Here is a 23,839-nt window from a genome sequence, read left to right as displayed (position 1 = left end):
GTCCCATTTTTGGCTAGGGGTACAATTTTCAAAAAATACATGTTTCCAAAAATGTGTTGCGTGTATTTTTAGGCAATTTAAGACATATAACCGTGAAAACCCTAGATATAGATATACCTTATTTTACGGATTGTGAGCAATATTTTACAACAAACTTAAAAATAATTTTTTTTAAAAAAAAATTTAAATCTTTTCTAAATATTTTACAAAAAACATAAAAATAAATTTTAATAAAAATCAAATATTTTCTGGAATAATTTAAAATCTTATAAACCTTTAAAAATTAACATAAAATATCAAAAATTTTAAAAAATATTTTATTTTACTTCCCATAAAATAGATTTTTCCACAAATTTCAACTTTGCGTAGAACCCGTTCCAAACACTGATTTCTATAATTATGCCTTTTTTGGTTATATCATTTGGTTCAAAAGTTATGATTTTTGCAACGAGACTATGCGACGTATTGCTATTTTTTCCAATATTATAAATCAATCTAGATATCATTTAATGCACGAAATATACCCAAAACAAAATGGTACATGTTTCGCTCTAAAGCTGCTGTTTTCAGAGATATTACAAAATCGTAATATGGCTTCTTCTTAAAATGAGTTATACTTGGATATTGGTTACATTCTCATGCATTTTATATTATGCGATTGGTTCCAAAAACCATTGACAAATTTGATTTTGTAACTAAATAAGATCATCATAACCTAAAAATCTAGTTATTTGTCTGAGTATATCACGAAACGAAGTTATGAATAGGAACCTGTTTCGTGAAGGTCTTTATGAATCGGTTGTATTAGTAGATATTGCAAGATCGTAATATGACTTATTCTCAAAATGAATTATGCTTGGATATCGGTTACAGTTGCAGAATTTTTATGTTACTCGATTGTGTTTTATTCTCCAGATCATAAGACTACTTATGCTGCTGAATAGCCGTCGTGATAATATCTGTAAAATAAGAATAAGCTGCCAACATTCCGACGATGTTCTAAAGTATCAATAAACTGAGTAACAGCTTCTTGCACTATAAGATCAACTGCCCTTCTTTGAACACGGTTCAGCGGCCTTAGACTTGCAGCTCCGGCCCATATGTGGAAATTATATTCCATTTTTGGACGAATGAAGCTAGTGTATATACAAAGAAGGTCGGAAGGGGAGAAATATATCTGACTCCGTCACAAGAAACCCAACCGCCTAAAATATTCCTTCGCAACATCGAATATATGACTAACTATTACAACGGACGTCACACTGTATTCTAGTACCTAGAATCAAAAGGTTATCTGAAACTGATTGTGGCGAAATCTCGAGACGTTTGTGTGCCAATAGGCAACACTGAATTTAGAGGGCATTGAATATTAGCTCGGTTCAATTCACCCCATCTGGAGATTGTTGTAAGGTCTAGATTTATCGAGTCATTCATACCCATTCTTGAGAGTATAATCTCAGAAAGTGTTGGTCCATGGTCAAATGGATATAATTAACAGATATTAATGTCATCCGCGAAAGAATAAATTGAATTTGAAGTGTTTGTTAGTAGATCATTCATGAAAATTAAAAAATTACTATTTTATAATTACTATTACTATAGTAAGTCCAGGAAGGAAACTATAAATCCCGACAGAGATCAATTTCAAAACTAGTCCCCAGTTGAATGACTATTACGGAAGCCATATCGTCTGTCAATCAGAACTCTATTCGATTCCAAATAATTGACAAGGTGATAGTTTAACTTGCTTTCCATAACCTTCGAGAGCGCCGAACAACTTGCTATTGGGCCGTAATTATCAGGATTGGTTGGGTCGCCTTTTTGGTGGATTGGATGGACTTTGGCAATCTTCCAACAATGGGGAAAAATCCCGGATTGATATGAAAGGTAGAAAATGATACATTAAATAGTTTTCTGAATGTTGATCTATTTATGTTTAGAATCTCCTTTGTATTCTCCTAGTATGTCGGAAGCATAGTGAGAAATTAAAAAAATTTAAATAAATCTATAAAGGGATAGTTCGATTTAAATAGAACTTTAGAAGAGGTATAGTTGAGTTTTTATTTTAGTATTGTACCTTATAACGGTTTATGTCTACTCAAAATCTCCTTACAATTATAGAATTTCTTTTACAGTTTAAGAGATATCCTCAATTTTAAATAAAAATTAATTTTTTTACCGACACTAGTCTAATTTTCTGTTTTGTTTTAATCGCGAGTACCAGAGCCATAGAGAATTATACATAGAGACGATACACTCCTCTGTATTGTCAAACAAAACAACAACAAAATACATTGACTAGAATGTATTTTGTTGTTGCAAGAATTAGGTTTTTGAAAATAGACTTAGGTTTTTGATAATAACGTCCTGTCTCTATGTTACCCAATGACCTGAGCCTTTCCTAAACGGAAAACTGAAATCCAAAACATTAAAACTTTTTGGTATGCTTTAATATGATTTGTATTACTGTGGATATGGTAAATATAGCCAAATATCTCAGAAATAAGATTTTTGGTTTTTTTGAAAAGTTTTTTGATGAGAATAAATATCAATTTTTTTTCTCTATAGAATTTAGTTAAAAATTGTATCTAAATATAAATTTTCAAAAGACACGATTTCCTACACTTTGGTAAATAAAACGTAAATAATCCATTTTACTAGTCAAATTAATGGATTCAAACTGGAAATTTGCTTATATTTTCTTTGACACTGCGTTACCAATCACGGCATTATCAAGCGAGCAAGAAAGCAATAACGTGAACGATTTGGGCAACTTGTTAAGACTTTTGCTACGAAATCTGACTGATTTTGATACAAATATATTCCGTGCCTAAGACATTTTTTGTAGTTATAGTTTTGATTTTTGTTTTCAATTTTGTCCATTGAAAACGACAAATTTGTGTAAATGGGCATCATTATTGAGGAGTGTACTTCTACACAGAGAAAACAGATTCGTGATAGCAACCGAATTTGTTGCCAATCGAATAGTTCGGTTGCACACTGTTATGTTATATTAACAGAAAGTCTATTGATAAAGAAGAATTTCGGTTGAAGCGACCAAACTATTGTTACCTCTTCCAAAATTTTATAGCCTCAACTGTAAAATTCGATCACTAAGGTAGAATCATTCGATTGGAAACAAATTCGGTTGCTATCACGAATCTGCTTTCTCTGTGTAGTTATATATAGAATGCTCTCCTCCTCACATTCAATCACAGCATTCCAACTGGTTTTATTTATAAATTCCGATATCTTAAGAGGCTGTTCTTATGTTCAAGATGCTGATTTTGAATGTCAGTAAAACTACTTTATTTGAAAACTGTCTCTAATTGTTTACTTTTTGCTTTTTTATATTTATCTCATAATACCTTTTTTTAAAAATACATCAATCTCATCCTTTTTAAATAAACTTTAAACTTTATTTATTTGATTTTATTCGACCAGAACTAGACACTACAAGTCTATTAAAACGATTAGATAATTCATTTGATTTTCTTCCCAAATATTAAGCAAATGTTAGAGCAAGTACTTAACAATGAAGACAAAGAAAAGAGAAAACTTTATATAAGTTTTTCATTAGGAAGGTCATTGATTTTAATGTTTACACAACAATAATGTAATATACAATATAAAACACACTAAAGGCAGAAGAATAAGTTTTCCTAAAACGGAAGTGCGTGCCCAAAATCTTAAGATAAACAACAAAATACTTTTTCTATAAGTTTGTGTATATGTTGCTAAATTCTGTTCTTTATCTTTTCCTTTTATACTTTCATAATTTCCCAAAAAAAAGCTCATACGTACACAGGACAGGACTCAGGACCTAGACAAGTTTATATTAAACAAGAATTATAATAGTAAAAGAAGCAAGAGAAAATAATATGTAGAAGTATACTGCCAACTCCAACTATAATAAACCGGATGTTGTTATGAATAGTAACCAAAAAACAAAACTGAATATGACTTAAAGCTAAAACTGTGCTTGTTACTTACAGCCTGTCTCTTCCTTATACTATTTCAATATTTTGTTTGTTGTTGTTGTTTTGTTTTGTGAGGAAACTTAATCACACTTATACAAACAAACAAAAAACTCACACATACATAGATACATTTTCCATGAAATATGATTATAAACAAACACACTTTTGCACTCATAGAGTGAAATAAAAACTAACTAAGAGTAGAGTGTAGAGAAGTATATTGTGTAGGTGTATTAATAGACACGTTTATTTGTCTGTTTTGTGATTTGTCATTTACCCTTAGTGTTGCATGTGTTTTGTACCTATACATACATATGGGCAATTCCATGTCATAGTACGTGACATTTGTTTTCCTATGGAATGGAATAGATTTTGCAAAAATAAGAGTATCTGAATATAATTTGGTCTTTATGTTCCATTCAGAGGGTGCTATATTTTAAAAAAATAATAAGTTCTTTCGTAACATCACAGTCCAAAATATTGAACGAAATAAGGGTATATCACACGTGACATAAAGTGGAAGTAATTTTGAGGTACATGTAGAAATATGCGATAATTTTGCGCATCGTGAGAGGCGTTTTTTTCTTTTAGTTTCTTACACGAAACCACATTTCATCTACAATCCATAATATTTAAATGAAAACAATCTTTGGATGATTTTGTAATAAATAAAATTTAATATCGTACGCGACAGATTTTGCTCTTATAGTAAAACAATATATATTCTGTAAATATTTGTATTCAAAAACTAAAAAATAAAAAACACAATATATATACGGTTTCACATAGTACAATTTCAGTGTTTTCTCCTATCTAGAACATCTTGAAAAAAACGTTTATGGGTTTTTGTTTTTTCAGTCGTGGTTGACATTCTCGTGGAATTGCCCATATGGAGGTATACATGTATCTATGTGTGGGCACGGGAGTGTTCTTGAAATCCTTTCAAAACATTATAAAGCAGTTTAAATTTTTCAAATTTGTAATCATCTCACAGTGCAGTGGGGAAAATTTCTAAAATAGTGGAAATAAATCTATAATGCCCGAACGACTAGTCGGAATTTAATAAAACTTTTCACGGCCTTAGAAGAGGTGTAGTCAAGTTTAAGTTTTTAATTGGACATTACAGATTCTCCAATTAGTACATTTCAAGTATATGCAAAATTTTAAACGATCCATTTTTTGTGTTTGATCCGATCCGACAGACATAACATAAAAATGCGGAAATTTTTAAAATTTTTAGCCATATGGATTCCGAACCAAAAGAAAATGCTCATATTTTAAGGCCGAAAACGAATCAAGCCAATTTCAGATATATACTCTGTTCCAAAGTGAGGCGTATCCCAAATAGTTGTCAGACGGCAAACTTCCCAACCACTTCATTCTAAATACTTTTCAACAAGTATTGCAAAATGTGGCCGAGCGTTGTCATGATGGAATATTACAGTTTCATGTCTGGCCACATATTCTGGGTTAATTTTTCAGCCAATTCTCACTTCAAACGAATCAGATGCGTTTGGTACAGGTCTGGTCAGATTTCAGCAGCTCATAATAGAGCTGCTCCTCCAAATTCAGAGAATTGCTTTGATAACGATTCGGCTGGTTAGCCGGTCTTCATTCACATAGGATCACTTATGCTTCGGGTTATAGTAATGCATCCATTTTTCATCGCAAGTAATGATTCGATGCAAAAATAATTTTCTTTTATAACGTCCAAGCATCGTTTCTCACATGCAAAATCGTCTTTCAAAGTCTCTCTGCTTCAATTCGAATGGAAATAAATTTTCCTGCTTTTAGATGAATCCTGCTGCTCGCAAACGTGTTGAAATTGCTACTTGAGTAGATTCCAATGATTTTGCAAGTTCTGGTTGACAATCTTCATTCGTGGCCTTCAACCATTTTTGGCAGGCCTGGGCGATTTTTGTCTTCCGTGTCAAAATCAACATTTGGGGAGCCGCAGAACAAAAGGTACTTTTTGGAAATTGATTTCTTCTAGATGATTTCAACCCAAATATTATAAAAATACCAAAAAATCAATTTGTAAAAAAATTCGAAAAAGTACCTTTTGTTCTGCGCCTCCTCATTTGTGAACCGAATAAACATTAACCATAAACTTTCGGTATTCGTCAGCGACACCGTTTTATTTTCAAATTAAAGAAGTAAAGCAAAACTTCCCACATATGACGATTTGTTGCACAAAATTCTACATTTTCCAAGCAAAAAATCTTTTGTTGTTTACACTATAATGTTCAATAACTAAGTAAGAATAAATGACAGATATGTGCCCTTCAAAATCACATTTAAGTTTTTAAAAACAAAAATCGCGTTCAAAAGATACGCCATCTATTATAAATCCCGCATTTTTAAGTCATACACCCAGTAAATTATTATTCAAAATAAAGTTTTCCTCCCTCTTTTTGGAATTTTTGAAGAGTTTTGTGAAAATTGTTGGATTTGCTATAAATTTTCATTCAAAAACATTCATGAACAAAAATTTTATCTCATATAACAAAATTTTAATTCAAACAAAAACTCAACTGAAAACATTTTTGCAAAAAGACTTTCATGAGTACTTTAATTATCGAAAATTGTATGCATTTTTTAAAAGAAAACACAATTACCTACACTTTCATACATGAAAGTTATATCTTATCGTTTCCACTAGTTTTATTAATGTCTTCAAATTATACAACTCGCAGTGAAATGAATTTAAAAAATGTATATCCATCAAATATTTGAATAAAACTTTACCACTATTCAAATGAATTATTTCAAAATCAACAATATTACATTTTTTGACACTGCATTACCCTTGACGGCATTACCAAGTTCTTTATTTGAAAAGCATATATTTGACTAGTGCAGAGAAAAGGTAGACGACCTATTATAACTCAAAGTGTATGAAATTTTGCCTTAATTTCAAGAATATATAACTAAAAAACTCATGGAAATCGTTGGCAAAAATAACCCACTATAATTGGAATCTACTATAAAAAATCTACTAGCTATATTTGAATCCATTAACTTGACTAACGGAAAAGATAATACAGACATATTACATATCAGTTTAAAAAATTCTATGAAATTTTTAATAAGTAATAATAAGACTTAAAAAACTTTACACTTTGCCCTCGTTTCTACGTGCCTCTCTTTATGTCTCTATGTTTATAAATCTATATACATATATATTGAACAATTTGTAGATAATGTCAATTTAGCAAACAAACTGTTCATGTCTTTCAAGAATATCTATCTATTGATAACAAAATATCTTTCTATGATGGCCTATAACAAACACATACATGTGCCACATCATCTACTTCCTCTTATGCATCTTATACATCTCCTTCTGGTTAATAGGCATTTGTTTCGACAATAACCGGAAACATTGAAAAACGGATATAATAGTCATTTATAATTTTTGTTGATTTATAGGTGCAAGAGCTGGAAAGAGAGAAAAAAAATAAATTCACACACAAAACAATATCTACCAAATATGAAAAGTAAAATCAATAATGGCACATTTATAGATGGAAAGTGACAGCAAATAATGATATGGATAAACTTAAGGGGGATTATGAGATCGAAAATTTAATTTAAATTTCTGTTTTTTTTTTAAATTTTATCACAAAACTACCAAAGTTAAGAGCCTTTTAGTTATGGTTGAATGAAGTGTTTGCTATTTAAAAAAGTTTTCCGGTATATAAGTTTAATTTTTTGTTTATTATTTGTTTTTTTATACAATGAAAAAGTTTGTTATTGGTTTAATTTTTTATATTATAATCATGAAAAGTTTTAGTATAAGCTGTTAAGTAGGTTTTAAATAAAAATTATTATCAGTGGGAAAAAACTGTTGGCCAGTGATAAGTATTATTGATAATTCGATATCATTTAAAGAGACTTAAAATCATTTTAGAATTAAAACAAATATTTGAAAGTATTTTTTGATAATAGTCAAGGATGTAAGATTTGTACTAATATATTTAGGTGTGGTTAGTAATAGCTTAAATATATTTGTAATATTAGTATGCTTTATATTTAATGCATCAAAAAGGTTTGTAACTAAACTAAATATAGATCTGCTGAGCTCTCCATGGTGTGATGGGTGTGAATTTTCAAAGGAAAGTAAACCGATATTTCGATTTCAATAAAACTTTGGACCTTAAATACGAACGGGTGGCGGAGTCATGAGACCGAAAGTAGGGCACATCGGGTATATGAAAAATGATGCAAATATTATGTGATTTAACCAATTTGCAAGATTGTAATAGTTTTTATTCGAATAAGCTTAGCTTATATTGCGAAATTATTCCAAAATTTAGTTTTCATAAGAATGTACTAAATTATCTTAAATTGTAAAATTAAAAAAAAAAAACATACGATTAAACTATTCCCATTTTTAATCGAATAAATTATTTGGTGTTTCGAGTAAAAATTCAAAATATAAAATAAAATCATTGTTTATGATTTTAGCTCCAAATTAACACAAATTAATCGAATAATTTATTCGAATAATATATGTTTATTTTTATTCGAATATAACTTTTGTGAAATTATTAAAAAAATTCTGTTTTAAAGAATACAATTTATTTTCTTTAAATACATAAAATAAAAAATATTGTTTGTGGTTTACTCGGAAATTAATACAAAATAATCGAATAATTTGTTCGAATAAACATATGTTATTCTTTGTAGTTTTAGACACCAAATAAACGAATAATTTATTCGAATAAACGTATATTATTCGAATAAATATTTATTCGAATATAACTTTTACGAAATTATTCAAAAATTAACTTTTTTAGGAATAAAATTTCTTAATTTATAAAAAGAATTATACGGTTCTTTTTACAAAACATAAAATCATATCATAGAGATTTTTATTTTTATATACAATTTTTTATACAATTTATTCAAATAAACAAACATTTTTGAAAAATTACACTATGCAACAAATGGAGACTTTTGGAAAAACACAAGATCATGACAGTATAGGTTCGACTCTACTACCAAAGGGTAGTACAACCCTATACTCAGTTTGCCCATTTTGGTGACCGATTTTTTTTTATGGGCCCCCAAAGTTTCTGAAAATCAGTGGGGCCTCTAAAAAAGGTGTCATCAGGTTTTGGTTAACAGCTAATTCAGACTTTGTGCTACGGCTTAACTTTATATGGCAATAATATAGCTAAGAGTCCGCCAAATAAATTTTGTTAAAATTTGTTTCCAAAAAATAGCTTTTTCGTGCACTTTTGTTGAAAAAATATAGGAAGAAAATTTTTTTTTTTTACTTTTTTTAGAATAACTTCCAGGGACTCCTAATTTTTCAATAACAATATCTCGCAAAGTTGTAGCTACGGTAAATTTGAATAACTCTTGTGAACATATCAATGCATTCTGAATGTGTCTAGTCACTCTACATAGCACATAAAGATCACTTTGTACCTTAACAATTTTCGTTTTTCCTATTTTTTGACGCTAAAACAAAGATTTTTTTGTAAAAATAGTATTATCAAGTCCACACTTCTATGTTGTGCTGTATTATTTACTCGGCTGAGGTGTTCGGAATGGGGATCAGTGGGTGGACCTTCAATGTCACACATTTATAAAAAAATTACCAAAAAGTCATTTATGATCCGAATGAGCTGCAATTTCAAATATAGATAGACCTTGAGAAGGTCTACAAAAAATATGATTTTATCTGTAGTTATCTCTTTTAGTTCAAGAGATATTTGGGTTTAATATTTTTTTAAATTTTGCCCGATCTTTTTTTCGTATTTTAAATTTGATGGGCCTACGAAAGGTCGAAATTTGTTTTTTTATATATGACGTATATTTGCGATAAAATTCTAAAGAAAATAAAACAAATCTGATAACAATTATTTCGTCCCTATAAAAAGTTACACGCATCCAAAGTTGAAGCATCTTTTTATATATTTCAACTTTGTATGCGTGTGTTTTTTAAGTTTTTTCCCAAAAAAGTCCCCATATTTTTTCTTTTATAAAAAACTAATTTTCTTCGGGACTATATAAATTTTTTTATGATCTGGAAAGAGAACTTAATGCAAAAACATATAAGGTAAAATTTGACTAACTTAAGCGGACATTGTACCCCCCAGCCCTATCCAAACTTGGGCAATTTTGAAAAAAAAAAATTAGGTTTGAGTAAAAAATTCTAAAAACGCAAAACACCGACCCTCAAAAGCTCATCACATTTGTATAGCCCCATATGTTGTTTATATACATACAGAACGTTTTTACTATCATGCTGTAAATAACGTCAAAGTGGGCTATTTTCTAAAAAAAACTTAGTTTTTGGAACAAATTTTCGCCGTTTCAGGAATTTCGGTGTTTAAAAACAAAGAATGGCAACATTAGTGATGCCATTGACTTACGAATATTTAGGTCTATATTACTTCCAAATTTTATTGTGATGTCTGTAACTGTTCAAATTTTACATTAATTCAAAGTTTTTATTTTTCTTGATGGAAAATCACCATTTTAAAATATTATTAGTTTTTAAGGTAAATGACGTCACAAAATTATTCATTTCACTAAAATGTCAATCTTTAAGTCATAAGGTTTCCACCGATATCAAAAACTTATATAAAAAGCTTATATTTACACTTCAGAAGTTCCACAAACCTTGCCCACTTTCAAAAATTTTAAAGTTTTTTCATATCTTGCATCAAGCCGGTCTTGCATGATCAAGATTGGATAAAGTTATGCACCCGGATCATACCGATAATGATTTGCCCATTCTTCGTTATTCCAGCACAATAGAGAATATACACTCGAACATACATTTTTAACAAAAAAATTATTGTTTTAGAGTCAAAAATTAGTAAAAAACTATATATTTTAAGCTACAAAGTGATTTTTGACAGCTATTTAGAATACCTAGGTATGTTCGGATTGCATTGATATGTTCACGAGAGTTATTCAAATTTACCGTAGCTACAACTTTGCGGGATATTGTTATTGAAAAATTAGGAGTCCCTGGAAGTTATTCTAAAAAAAGTAAAAAAAAAAAATTTTCTTCCTATATTTTTTCAACAAAAGTGCACGAAAAAGCTATTTTTTGGAAACAAATTTTAACAAAATTTATTTGGCGGACTCTTAGCTATATTATTGCCATATAAAGTTAAGCCGTAGCACAAAGTCTGAATTAGCTGTTAACCAAAACCTGATGACACCTTTTTTAGAGGCCCCACTGATTTTCAGAAACTTTGGGGGCCCATAAAAAAAAATCGGTCACCAAAATGGGCAAACTGAGTATAGGGTTTTACTACACTTTGGTAGTAGAGTCGAATCTATACTGTCATGATCGTGTGTTTTTTTCACTGTTGCACTGTGTTATTTAAGAAAAAAAATGTAAGAGTTTCTGAAATTATAAGATGAAACTAATTATTCGATTCAATTATCTAATATTATTTATTTAAAAGAAAAACTTTTTTTATAGCGAATAAAATTTTTTGAAATTATAAAAAAAATGTTATTCGATTAAATTATTCGGTTTTTTTATTCGGGTTTTTCAAAATTATTTATTAAAATATAACTACTTATTTTAAGATTGACTTACAATTTTTTATGTTTTAGTAATAAAAAAATATTCGATTTAGTTATTCGTTTATTTGATTCGAAGAAAATTTTTTGTTTTTTTTTTCGATATTATTTAATAAAAAATACTTTTTAAAGAGTTAATTAAATTTTCTTATATTACGAAAAAAAATATTCGGTTAGTTGATTTGAAAACTTTATTAGGTTTTCGAAATTATATTATTTACATCTTTAGAATAATGCAAAGATAAAAAATCATTCTTTAAAATATTTGGTTATTTTATTCGAAGAGTTTATTCCGTTTTTCCGGAACTATTCTTTCAAAAACCTCTTTCTGTATATGCGAAAGAATGAATTCGTATTTTTAACCAATTATGAGATGAAAAATTCAAACTATTTTGTCGGGTATTTTATTAAGAGTCAATAATTATTTGATTTAAACAAAATAATTCATTTTTGAATAAAAAAATGAGTTAAGTGTTGCGAAAGCTAAAAATTTTAATCAGTATTCGAATAATTTATCCGAATACTTTATTCGAATATTTATTTTCCAAAATAAACAGTTAATTTCTTAATACATATAATTTTAAAGCCTAAAAAGTTTCATTTTGGAAATATTTGAATAGTTTTTTTTGGGAATTGTGAAATTTTCATTAAGAAAGCTAAATTGTGTCTTCATTTATAGCAATTTAATACAAAATTTTGTTAAAGCTGTAAAATTTTATTGAAAAAAAATTAATTTAACTTTCAATAAAATAAAAAATGAGTTAAGTGTTGCGAAAGCTAAAATTTTAACAATTATTCGAATAATTTATCCGAATACTTTGTTCAAAATTTTTATTCGAATATTTATTTTTCAAAAATATTCCAAATATTCTAAAATATGCCATTGTTGGAATATTTGAATTTTGGGAATATTTCATTAAGAAAGCTATGTAAATTGTGTCTTCGTTATAGCAATTTAATATATTTTCATTTCATTAAAGTTGTGAAATTTCATTGAAAAAAATAAATTTACTAAAAAACTAAACCGTCATCTGTTTTACTTAATTTATTAAAAAGGAGTTTTATTAATTTTTTAATTGTTAAACATTTTATACTTTGCTGTAAAGTATGTCTTTCTTATCTTTTCCACTACTCAAATTATTCAAATTAAACAACTAGCAGTAGCTTCACTTTGTTTTAATGTACTTTTAGTAATGGAAGTGGAAAAAAATATATGACAAAACTGCAAGTATCAGCAAAATTTACTATATATTGTTGATTTTGAATTCATTATACATATATTTAGTAACTAAATAGTTCTTAAAGTTCCATTGATTTAATCATAAAGTAGGGCAATGTGTGAAAACAACTGAACTCTAAATATACAAATCAGTATAGCTTATAAGTAGTTGTGTATCAAAAAAATATAAATTCACACAAAAATGCCTTTTAATTCTATGTACATATTATAGGTTTAATTTTAGTTTTTGTGTCACCATCACTACTTTAGATTCTACATTTCCCTTTTTAATAGTAACAATTTCATTGCCTACATTCTGCAGTTTTTACTACCCCCTTCAATTCAAACCAAATTAATCGTTTATTTTTGCCAATAACTATAAACACTTTTCGATTTATACTACACTAGAACAGATACGTAAACCTTTTTTAATTAAATTTATTTTGTTTTTATTCTGTGCCACCGATAAATCTTCGCCAATTTTTTTAAATCCTCAATAAACAACAATTTTAGCACCTCCACTCATTCTCTAAACAGCCACTTTGATGTTGAATGCCAACAAAAACTGAAATGTTTAACTATAAAACTACATTTTTTTTGCACTACACGAAATATTTTGTCTCTTCTTCAGCAGTTTATTTTTTATGGTTTTTGTTACAGGTATCAACTTATACGTCTAATATAAAACGTGACTTAAATATTTATATTAGAGCCAGCAAAAAAAAAAAAACTGAAAAAAGCGCTACCCATTCAATCTTTCACGCCATAAAGTTTGTTTGTTTTTTTTTTTGTCAGCGTAATAGCAAAAAAAAAGCACGAATTTATGCAAAAAAAAATATTTGTCAAATTTACTACTACTACCATATATACAAAAATATACACCCACCTACACAACAATTTTTTACACCTGCTACCAGGCAGTAAACTAAAAGAATTAAATCAGTATTAAAGAAATATCAGAATTTTCTCCATTTTCCTTTACTATTTGTTTTAAAATATTGCTTGGTTTTTTCATATCCTTCTTTTTATTAACACTTTCTTTGCTCTCTATGCACAACTTAAATTTGTAGGAGGCCAGGGAGCAGCGTTTATTCAAATATGTAAACGGTACAGTTCAATTCTTCCTTGCGTATCCATAAAATACTTATTTGGGCTGTTAGTTCTCGTCTATGTATATTTTCTATATTTTACTACCTTTTTTTGTAATAAAATCGATTGTTTTGTGTGCACTTCTCATATTTATTTTTTTTCTACTGCTGTAATAAATTGACACGTCAAGTTATCAATACGTGTAATGGTGTACCTAAATATACATGAGTAATAGGATGGTCCTTGTTTTGCACTTTTTGGAGTTTTGATTCTGGAAATGTGTAAAATTGTTATATATAACTTATATATTATAAGTTGCACATTTTATAAATAAATAAAAAAATAAATATATTTAAAATATATTGGGTGTATGACCTAAAAATGCAGGTTCCGTTTCTAATAACTTATATGTAATTTTGAAGGGCGCATATCTGTCATTAATTCTCACATAGTTATTGAACATTTTAGTGTAAACAAAAAGTTTTTTTTGCTTGGGAAATGTCGAATTTTCTGCCAACAAAACGTTGCAAACTCATGGGGAATTATTCAATCAGCAATTTGAAAACATTTGCAAGTAGCAGGATTAATTCAAAAGCAGAAAAATTGGGTACCATACGAACTGAAGCTGAGAGACTTTGAAAGACGATATTGTTTGTCTGAAATGCTGCTTCAGCGGTATACAAGAAAATCATTTTTGCACCGAATCATTACATTCAATGAAAAATGGATCCATTACGATAAACGCTATAAAAGAAAATTATTTTTGCACCGAATCATTACTTTCAATGAGAGATCATATGTGAAGCTCGGCCAACCAGCAGAATCGACACCAAAGCCAAATATCCATGGCAATTTCTGTATATTGTGGGATCAAAGGGATCCTATCAATTATGATCTGCTGAAATCTTGTAACCGATAAACGCATTCACCATAAGCTTCGGTGAGCAATCGTTGTGCTACAGCGGCTCTATTTTCCAAGTAAATACCTCCATCTGGGATGGAGGTGCTTAGGTAAATACCGTCCGAAACTTCCTTGTGATACTCCAAAAGTAATTTGCCATCATATGTTCTTTCGTCACTTTTAAATCTTGATGTAAATGTTCTCCTTATTCTTCGCTATACGATCTAAGAATTTCAAGAAACTTGTCTAAAATACATGCAAGATTTTGAAAGCTAAATAAAAAGTCTATAACTAATTGCTCGTAATTTTAAGCCTTCTGATTCACAACATCAACAAAAGATTTCCAAGCCGCTGCTTTTAAATCATTCATTGTCTCTAATTTTTCATGTGTGACCCCACAAAGTATATACATATATTCGGGATCATTATAGATAGCGAAGTCCATATAGCCATGTCTGTCCATATGTTGAAACCAACTTTCTTCCGGCTCGGTTGCTATTTAAAATCGAGAAAATCGGCCAACAAATGGCTGAGATATAAGGAAACAAGGGACAACCTCGATTTTTGGGCTATTTTTTATTTATACATATCTGGATTACTAAGTCATTAATATAGACAATATGGATATCTAATGATAGATATTTCAAAGTCCATTGCAACGATGTATATAAGGATATAATATAAGGATATAAAATAAAAAACTATTTTTATAAAAATTTTTAAATTTTATTTACTTAAAAATATTTAAAATTTGTATTTTAAAGTATAATTTGGTGAAGGGTATATAAGATTCGGCACACCCAAATACAGCTCTCTTACTTGTTTTTTCTATGCTCAAAACTGGAAACTTCTAATGCCTTCACATACTGCTTCATAACTCTCAATCTTTCTTAATCCAATGGCCATGTTTTGCTCTGCTGTTCCATAAACTGATGAAACATGGGAATTGTGTGTACCCACTTTGTTGACCTACTATGAAGTAAACAATATTTAAATCAACTTATATAACCGATTGGTATTTCGAGTCTTATTATAGCCTTCGCCATATGTGGCAAGAGTCAAAGTATATATATTCTGGACCGTTATAGATAGTGAAGTCGATATAGCGATGTCCGTCTGTCCGTCTGTATGTTGAAATCAACTTTCCGTAGCACCCAAATAACTTACATACATGATTCATATATCAATATATCGGGAATTCTTCCGGCTCGGTTGCTATTTAAAATCGACAAAATCGGTCCACAAATGGCTGAGCTATAAGGAAAAAACCGGGAAAACCTCGATTTTTGCCCTATTTTTGATCTATATCTGAATTACTAGACAATATTAATATCTAATTATAGATATTTCAAAGTCCATTGCAACGATGTATATAAGGCTATAGTAATTTGGACAATGGGTCAAAATCGGGAAAAATATTTTTAATTTTGTCTAAATTCTTTTTCCAAATTTTTTTTTTTTAAAAATTAAAAAAAAAAATGGAAAAAAATTTAAAAAAAAAAAATTAAAAACAATTTGGAAATATTTTTTTTTTCAAAATTTAAAAACAATTTAAAAAAATGAATTTTGTTAACTAATAACATTTAAAAAAAAATATTTTTAAGTATAATTTGGTGAAAGGTATATAAGATTCGGCACAGCAGAACATAGCTCTCTTACTTGTTTATTTTAAAACAAGCACCCCAGTTTGCAAAATGATTCGAAGTTATATCGAAAGTGAATAATATTTTCGTAAAATTTTATCGATATCGACTTCGATATAATGTCGATAATGTGCGTGTTTTCCTAAGTAGAGTGCAGAGCGATAAAGAGTCGAAAATCGTTTATTATTCTGATTCTAATTTTTATCGATATACTATACCTTTTTCGGTATTAGAAATGTTCTAAAATGATTCGATTTCGATTAAATATATGAACAATTTCGTATACTTTATACCATCGAGCAATTTCTTCTTGAAATAATGCATATTCAATACCTTTATTATTATCCAATAATGTTGCGTTAGATGTGTTTTAATTTTCAAATGCAATAAACTCTGCACATATTTCTGATGTTTGCTGATTTTGAAGATTCGAATTGTCAAAAACAACATCAATAATTGGCTGCGCTTTTCTTTTAAGACGTCTTCGATCCATTTTTCGTGTTAAACTATATTTTTATGAATATGTTATTGATAGGATAATAAACAAAATTTTATTTTCTCACAAATTGACAAAAGAATAATATGTATGTATATGAATTTGTCAATTTGTGAAAAAATAAAATTTGACATTAAAAAAAAAACTCGAACACCATTTCTATAAAGTATTAAAATACGATATTCTAAAAAATGTAGATTGGATAGAGCATCATAATAAATTCATATTTTCGATTTTAATTCGAAATAAGTTCGATAAAAAGAACTGACTCGAAATGTTGCATACTGGGACTTTACACACAATGTTTGAAACTCAAGGCTTATTTATGACCTAAATCTATATTTTAAAGTAATTGAAATAGGTGTTTCTCCTAGGTCTGGGGTTTTCCAAACTTGTTGACTGTTAATTAACCACAAATTGTGCCTATATGATAACGAAACGGGCACTCGAATTTACTTATGGCAACTAATATTGAAAAATGATATTGTTCTTTATTTGTTGGCTTGTATAATAGGTGTAACCCTTTCAATTTCCATTTTGTATAGTAATTTAGCATTTATTAGAATCGAAAACATTTAGTTAAGTTTCTAAAATTTCGTTTAAAAAAAATTTTGAAAATAAACATTTTTTTCTCAATACCTAAATTTTGTATTTATTTTACCCAAAACTCGATACTTTAAATAACTAAACTTCTTCGTGCTCAAATTGTCTGCAGTTTGTTTTTACAAAATACAAAAATTCCAAAAATAAGGGAACCCTAATGTGTATGTGACTGTGTAACTATGCTTAAGTGTAAAGGTATGAGTTTCCTGTTTGCGGTATAACTGTAACATTAAAATATTTGAAAAATATCGAACAATTTGGAAATTTTATGAAAAATTGTTCATCCTTTTTGTTCAGTTTTTTTTTTTTTTTTTTTGGTGTTGGTGTTTTTAGCTTGCTATTGTAGCTAAAGGTAAAAGCTTTACTGCCAAAACAGCAACAACAAGAACTAATAATAAAAAAAACAACACAACAACAAAATTATTGTTACTTTGTTTTTAAGGTTAAACGTCAGAGCCATAAAAACGGCATGTGGTTGTTTGGTTTAGACTGTAAAAGGATACACAAAATATGGCTGTAAATAAAAATATATTGTATTAAATAAAACTTAAGAGTTATTTGCTTTTTAGGAAAAATAACAACTATAGTTAGGTTACTCAAAATATTGCAGATGTTCTATAAAAATATATGTCAATAAATTTGTCAGACATAAACTTAAATGAATTTAGGAAGGATGCTAGAAATAGTGAAATAAAATACGTTTTATGAAGTAAATATTACGGCTAGTGATCATATTTATTTAAAGCCTTTAGAAGTTCTGGTTATTGCTACAAATAAGTTAAAAGATAACTTTGTCAGGTATGATGGTAGTAAATTGACAGTTTTTCCTTAACCATATTTACATAAACCTTAATAATTATACCCACTTTAATAACCTAGTAATTTGAATTAATTTAAATTTTGTTTTTCTCTTCACTTTCTTTTCATTTTTTTTTCTAGTATGGCGAACTATCGTTGACAACAAATCCCGCCTTTAGTCTCTACAATACACCACAACGAGCTCCTGCTGCCCAAAGACCCGTTTACACAGCCCCACCACCCCTGTTATCCACACGAACGCCACCAAATATTTACACACGCATACCCGGACGCACCTATTTACCAGCTTACGAGACACGCACCTCACCCACCTCCCCCTACGGCTCTACGACAACCTGCACCATGCCACTGTTGGGAGGACAATCGAATGGCTCACTGCAAACAAACAGCAGTACAGGTACTGGCATGATTGGCAGTATGAGTGGTGTGGGTGTTGTGGGGGGAAATGGTGGTGGTGGCGGTACACTAAGTTTAACCAGCGGCAATTCAATGGGCCATTGCAATACATTGCCTCATCCTAATACACAACATCAACATCAGAATCCAATATCAACAGCGTTGACCTCATCGCTGACATCGGGGAATATAACGATTGGTGCTGCACAATCCCTGCTCACGTCACCGCGTACCCATTCCGCGTACAGCAATTCAACGACAACAACAATACAATCACCACTTTTAGCCACCAGCACTCTATTGGGGAATGGAAATTATGAAACGATATCTTCCTGAGAATTACCTAAAGATGACATTAAATGTCAGATTGTATGTATTGGTGGGAGTAGTACGTGTACAACAACGTCCTCGGCGGAACGTACAACAATTGTTTAGAGTGTAGATACAAATACATAAAACAAAACAAAAACTAAATTATAATTTTAAGGTTTTTATATTTTATATACACTTTTCATTTTCTGTATTATATTGAAACTAAGGGAATAATTATTATTTATATTTTGTATATTTTGTGTTAGTTGTTGTAAAAGCCAGAAAGTTTTTTTTTAGGTTTTTAATTCTCATCTAAACCAGGGAACAGTTGTAAACAAACTAAGGTCGCTAGAGAGCTGGAAATGTTTTACAAAATGGAATTTTTCAATTGTTTAAATACATTTCTGCTTTACTTTTAACCAAAAACTATAAGAGTTGTTTAATATACATACAATAAACATAATTTAAATATCTCATGTCTTCGTTAAATGAATAATTTTTAAACGATTAAATTACTCGAACAAAAATATAGATTTAAAAACGACTTAAATGCAATAAAATTGTACCAAATTTGTTTGAAGTTTCGAATTATAATGAAATATTTACTCGATTAATTGTTAATCGAATAATATTTATTCGAATAAAGCGTCTTATTATTTATAGCGAATATTAAATCGGGTATTAATTTTGATTAAATTATATTGCCATTGTTTAATAAATAATTTTTAATCGATTAAATTATTCGCATAAAAATGTATATTTAAAAACGACTTAAAATTACTTTATTTTAACAAAATTTGTTTGAAGGTACTGATTATGCAAAAATATTTAAAAGAGTAATATTTATTCGAATAATTATTAATCGAATAAATTTTTATTGCAATAATTATTAATCGAAAAATATTTAATCCAATAATTATTAAAAGCTCAATATTAAATCGAATAATAATTCTTCGGTTAAATTCCTTTGTTATATGAATAATTTTTAATCGAGTAAATAACACGAATATTTAGGATGACCTAAAACTACTATATTTGAACAAAATTATTTTGAAGATACAAAATATGGTAAAATATTTAAGCGAATAATATTCATTCGAATAATTGCAACTTACTACAAACAATTTGAATAAATTTACTGAACAAATTTCACAAAATGAACTAAAAAATGAATAAATCCATTCATTCGAATAAATTTGAGTCGAATAAAATGGCAAAAACGATACATATTAACAAACAAATCTCCATAATATTTTACATAAATAATTGTAAAATTATACGAATACATTGATTTGAATAAAATACAACAATTATTTGTTTCTAATAAAAATTAAAATTATCTGGTGTTTGAAATTTAATCGATTAATAATATAATCAGTTTCTCACTTTTAAATTTATTCGAATAAAAATGAAAATGCAGCAGTAATATAATAAAATAATAGTGATAACAAAAAATTAATGTAAAATTTTAAATAATTGATTGCAAAATTATTCGAATCCATGACTGCAATAAAATTTATTCGAATAAAATATTAAAATTCCAATATTCCAAAAAAATACCTGCAAGTTGGATCCAAACATTATTCGAAAAATTCTTCCTTAAGTATCGAGTATTTTTTTTTTTGATTATTTCTGTTAAAATAGTTCTACATTTTTATACGACTACACAATTAAATCGACTATAAATTTTCTAAAATTATTAAAATAAATAGTTTTTTAAAAGTAAATTAAATATGAAAAAAAATTAATCGATTAAAATATTCGGTTCTTTCAATAGAAAAACATATTCGCAACTTCGAGAGATATCGCATAATCATATAGCTATATTGTTTATGGTTAATATTGATTCCACAATTATTCAAAAATTTCGTTTTAACGATTAAATTAATCGGTTCGTTTATTCGAATAACTTGGGTTTTTTGTACAACAAAAATACTGCATAAAATATTATCATATAGTGATGTTGTCCATGTCTTTAATAAAAGAATCAACATGAAATAATCGAATAATTTATTCGAATAAACATAAATACATGCATGTCTATATGGATTCGACTACAATTTTTACGATATTATTTTACAAATTTAAATGTGAATTAAATTTTATTAAATTTAAACAAACAAATTTACTAAATTATTTGGTTCTTTTAATCAAATAAAATATTCGATTAAATTATTCGCTTTCATTAATCGAAAAATTTATTCGGTTCTTTTATTAATTTTTTTTTTCAATTATAAAAGGGAACATTAATCTATTAATATATTTGTTTATTTGAATCAGATGATTACTCTTTAAAGAGCTTGATGTATAAAAAGGAAAACATAGTCGATTAAAAATTATTGAAAATTTCTTTTGAAGAGTAAATTTATTTTTTTATTAGTTATATCAACATTTTTTTTAAGAGTGAATTATTATGTTTTGTAATGTGAATTAAATATTTTCAATTATAAAATAAAAAAACATTTGATTAAATTATTCGGTTATTTGATACGAATAATTTAACTCTTTTTCAAAGAGATAACTAAATAGTGTTGTATTATATAACGAATGTATTAATCGATTATTTGTTTCGAATAATTATTGGGTTTTCAAAATAATGTATTCAAAAATTCCTTCGTCAGGAGTACGTTTACTTTTCTGAAATTATAAAAAAGATAAAAGAGATTTTGTTAATTAGTTCGAAGAATTTATTCTGTTTTTCTAAAATTATTTAAAAGAGAAAATCTTTCGACTAAATTGTTCAATTTTATTTCTATGAAATTATTTATTAAATAAATTACCTTTTTAAGAGTGAATGAAATTTTCTGAAATTATAAAAAGTAATAATTTCTTAAATTATTCGGTTATTTTATTCGAAGTAATTATTCGGATATTTGATTTTTAGAAATTATTCGATTTTTCCGAAATTATTTATTAAAAATAACTTAAATTGTAAAAAAAAAATTATTCGATTATTTTGCAAATTAAATTAATAGTACGAGTGCTTCAAGAAAAATATAAAATTAATGGATTAATTTACTCACTTTTTGAAGAAATTATTTGCTTTTTAAATTTTCGAATAAAAAACTAAGTTAAGTATTGTGAAAGGAAAACATTTAAACATTTATTCGAATAATTTAATCGAATAAATTATTCCAATATTTATTCTAAGAAAATCTAAATTCAATTTTTATATGAAATTTTTAAAAATATTAGATTGTTTTTTAAAATATTTTTTCAAAAAATATGTTTAAATGGAAATCCATTTTAATTGAAAGCCTGTCAAATTGACAGCTAATGTAATGTTTCTTTCAGTAAAGACATATGAGCAGCAGCTGAAATTAGTAATCTCACCTATAACTCCTTTACGAGAACAAGCTCAGCTTTCAGTATAAAAGGCCTTGGATATGTTTACACTGTACTTTTGCATAAAATCTATTTTACTTTTATTTTCAAACACCAACTTTGCAACCCAAACGAACAAATTTTGAAATAAAGACTTCCAATAGAAACCAAAAAAAACGTTAAAAATAAAAAGATTTAGAGAATATAATAAAAAATAAACTAAAATGTAAAACAACAAAACCCAATAGCATTTAACAAACTAATAAATATACCAATCATAAAACAATAATCAGGTATTTACAGATTCTATGGCCACTGTTAATATTCATAACAAATATATCCAAGTAACAAAGTACATACTACGAATTTTAAATAAGAACACTCCTAAAAGTATGCTAATGATTAATGTGTTACATTATTAACAGAGGTTTTAAATGAAACTGTAAGTAAACTTGAATATGTCACAAAAAATGATATAAGAGCTTTTGCTATTAACCAGCAAAATATAGTAAAATTATTAAGAAAACTTAACAGAATAGTGTAAATAATTTAAACAAATTGTAAATATAAATTAAATTTAAAGAAAAACAATTAACTAAATAAAATAAAAATTTAGTTAGACACAATAATTATAAAAAAAATAAACCACGAAAAGACTATTATAAATAAAATAATTACTGAACACATAAAAAGTAAAATATAAATTTCTAAATTTTAATAAAAAAAGAAACTATTATTAATAAATAATAAAAACAGCAACTATTAAGGCACCTAAATTAATATAAAACTAAATTAAATAAATAATAACAACAAAAAAACTGTGTATACCTAATAATATTAGACCAAAATGTATAAAATTTCAGAATTTTTTATTTACTTTACTTTAAAAAATCTATATTAAAAGCACAAAATCTTGGTTTTAATTATTCTTTAATCATTTAATCATAATATAAATTAAAATTTTTTTAACGAATATACTTTTAAACCTATATAAGTGAATTTAGTTTGTAAATAAATTTAAATACTTTAATCTATACTGTTTTTAAAAAATTTAAGTTTTTACAATACTAATTTTAGTTTTATAACAAAAAATAAAAAAAGTTATTAATTTTAACAATTGTGTTTTTTAACTGTATGTAGTATTATGTATAAATTTTAAATATTCTCTTTATAAATATATTTTTTTATAATAATGACTACAAATATTATATGTAAATGCATTTATTTTTTAGCTACCAAAATAATAAAAAAAGGAATATATAAAAACCACAAAGGTATATATAATGTATGTATGTTTTTCTCTTTTTTTTTACTTGTATGTATAAAAATTTTAGTGAAAAAAAAATACTGAAATACAAAAAATTAGTTATAAAAAATTTAAATATAGTTGATATAAGATCTATATATAAAATAATGATATAAAAAAAAAGAAAAGAAAATAATAAAAACAGAAAATATAATGAACAAATTTAACAAAATAATTTGAGTGTTTTTATT

General features: G+C 27.4%; 1 protein-coding gene across 1 annotated transcript in view; it reads left to right on the top strand.

The window, feature by feature from the left end:
* The window catches only part of side-V (sidestep V), a 238,967-nt gene extending 219,634 nt beyond the window's left edge, over positions 1-19,333 (top strand). Inside the window, exon 13 of the mRNA XM_065513915.1 lies at positions 18,431-19,333. Coding sequence (XP_065369987.1) covers positions 18,431-19,042 — 612 coding nt within the window. The 3' untranslated portion in view covers positions 19,043-19,333. The remainder of the gene's footprint in view (positions 1-18,430) is intronic.
* Positions 19,334-23,839: the final 4,506 nt, after the last annotated feature.

The sequence above is a fragment of the Calliphora vicina genome, chromosome 5 (genome assembly GCF_958450345.1).
Source record: "Calliphora vicina chromosome 5, idCalVici1.1, whole genome shotgun sequence".
Taxonomy (NCBI): Eukaryota; Metazoa; Arthropoda; class Insecta; order Diptera; family Calliphoridae; genus Calliphora; species Calliphora vicina.
This window is presented reverse-complemented; position numbering and strand designations above follow the sequence as displayed.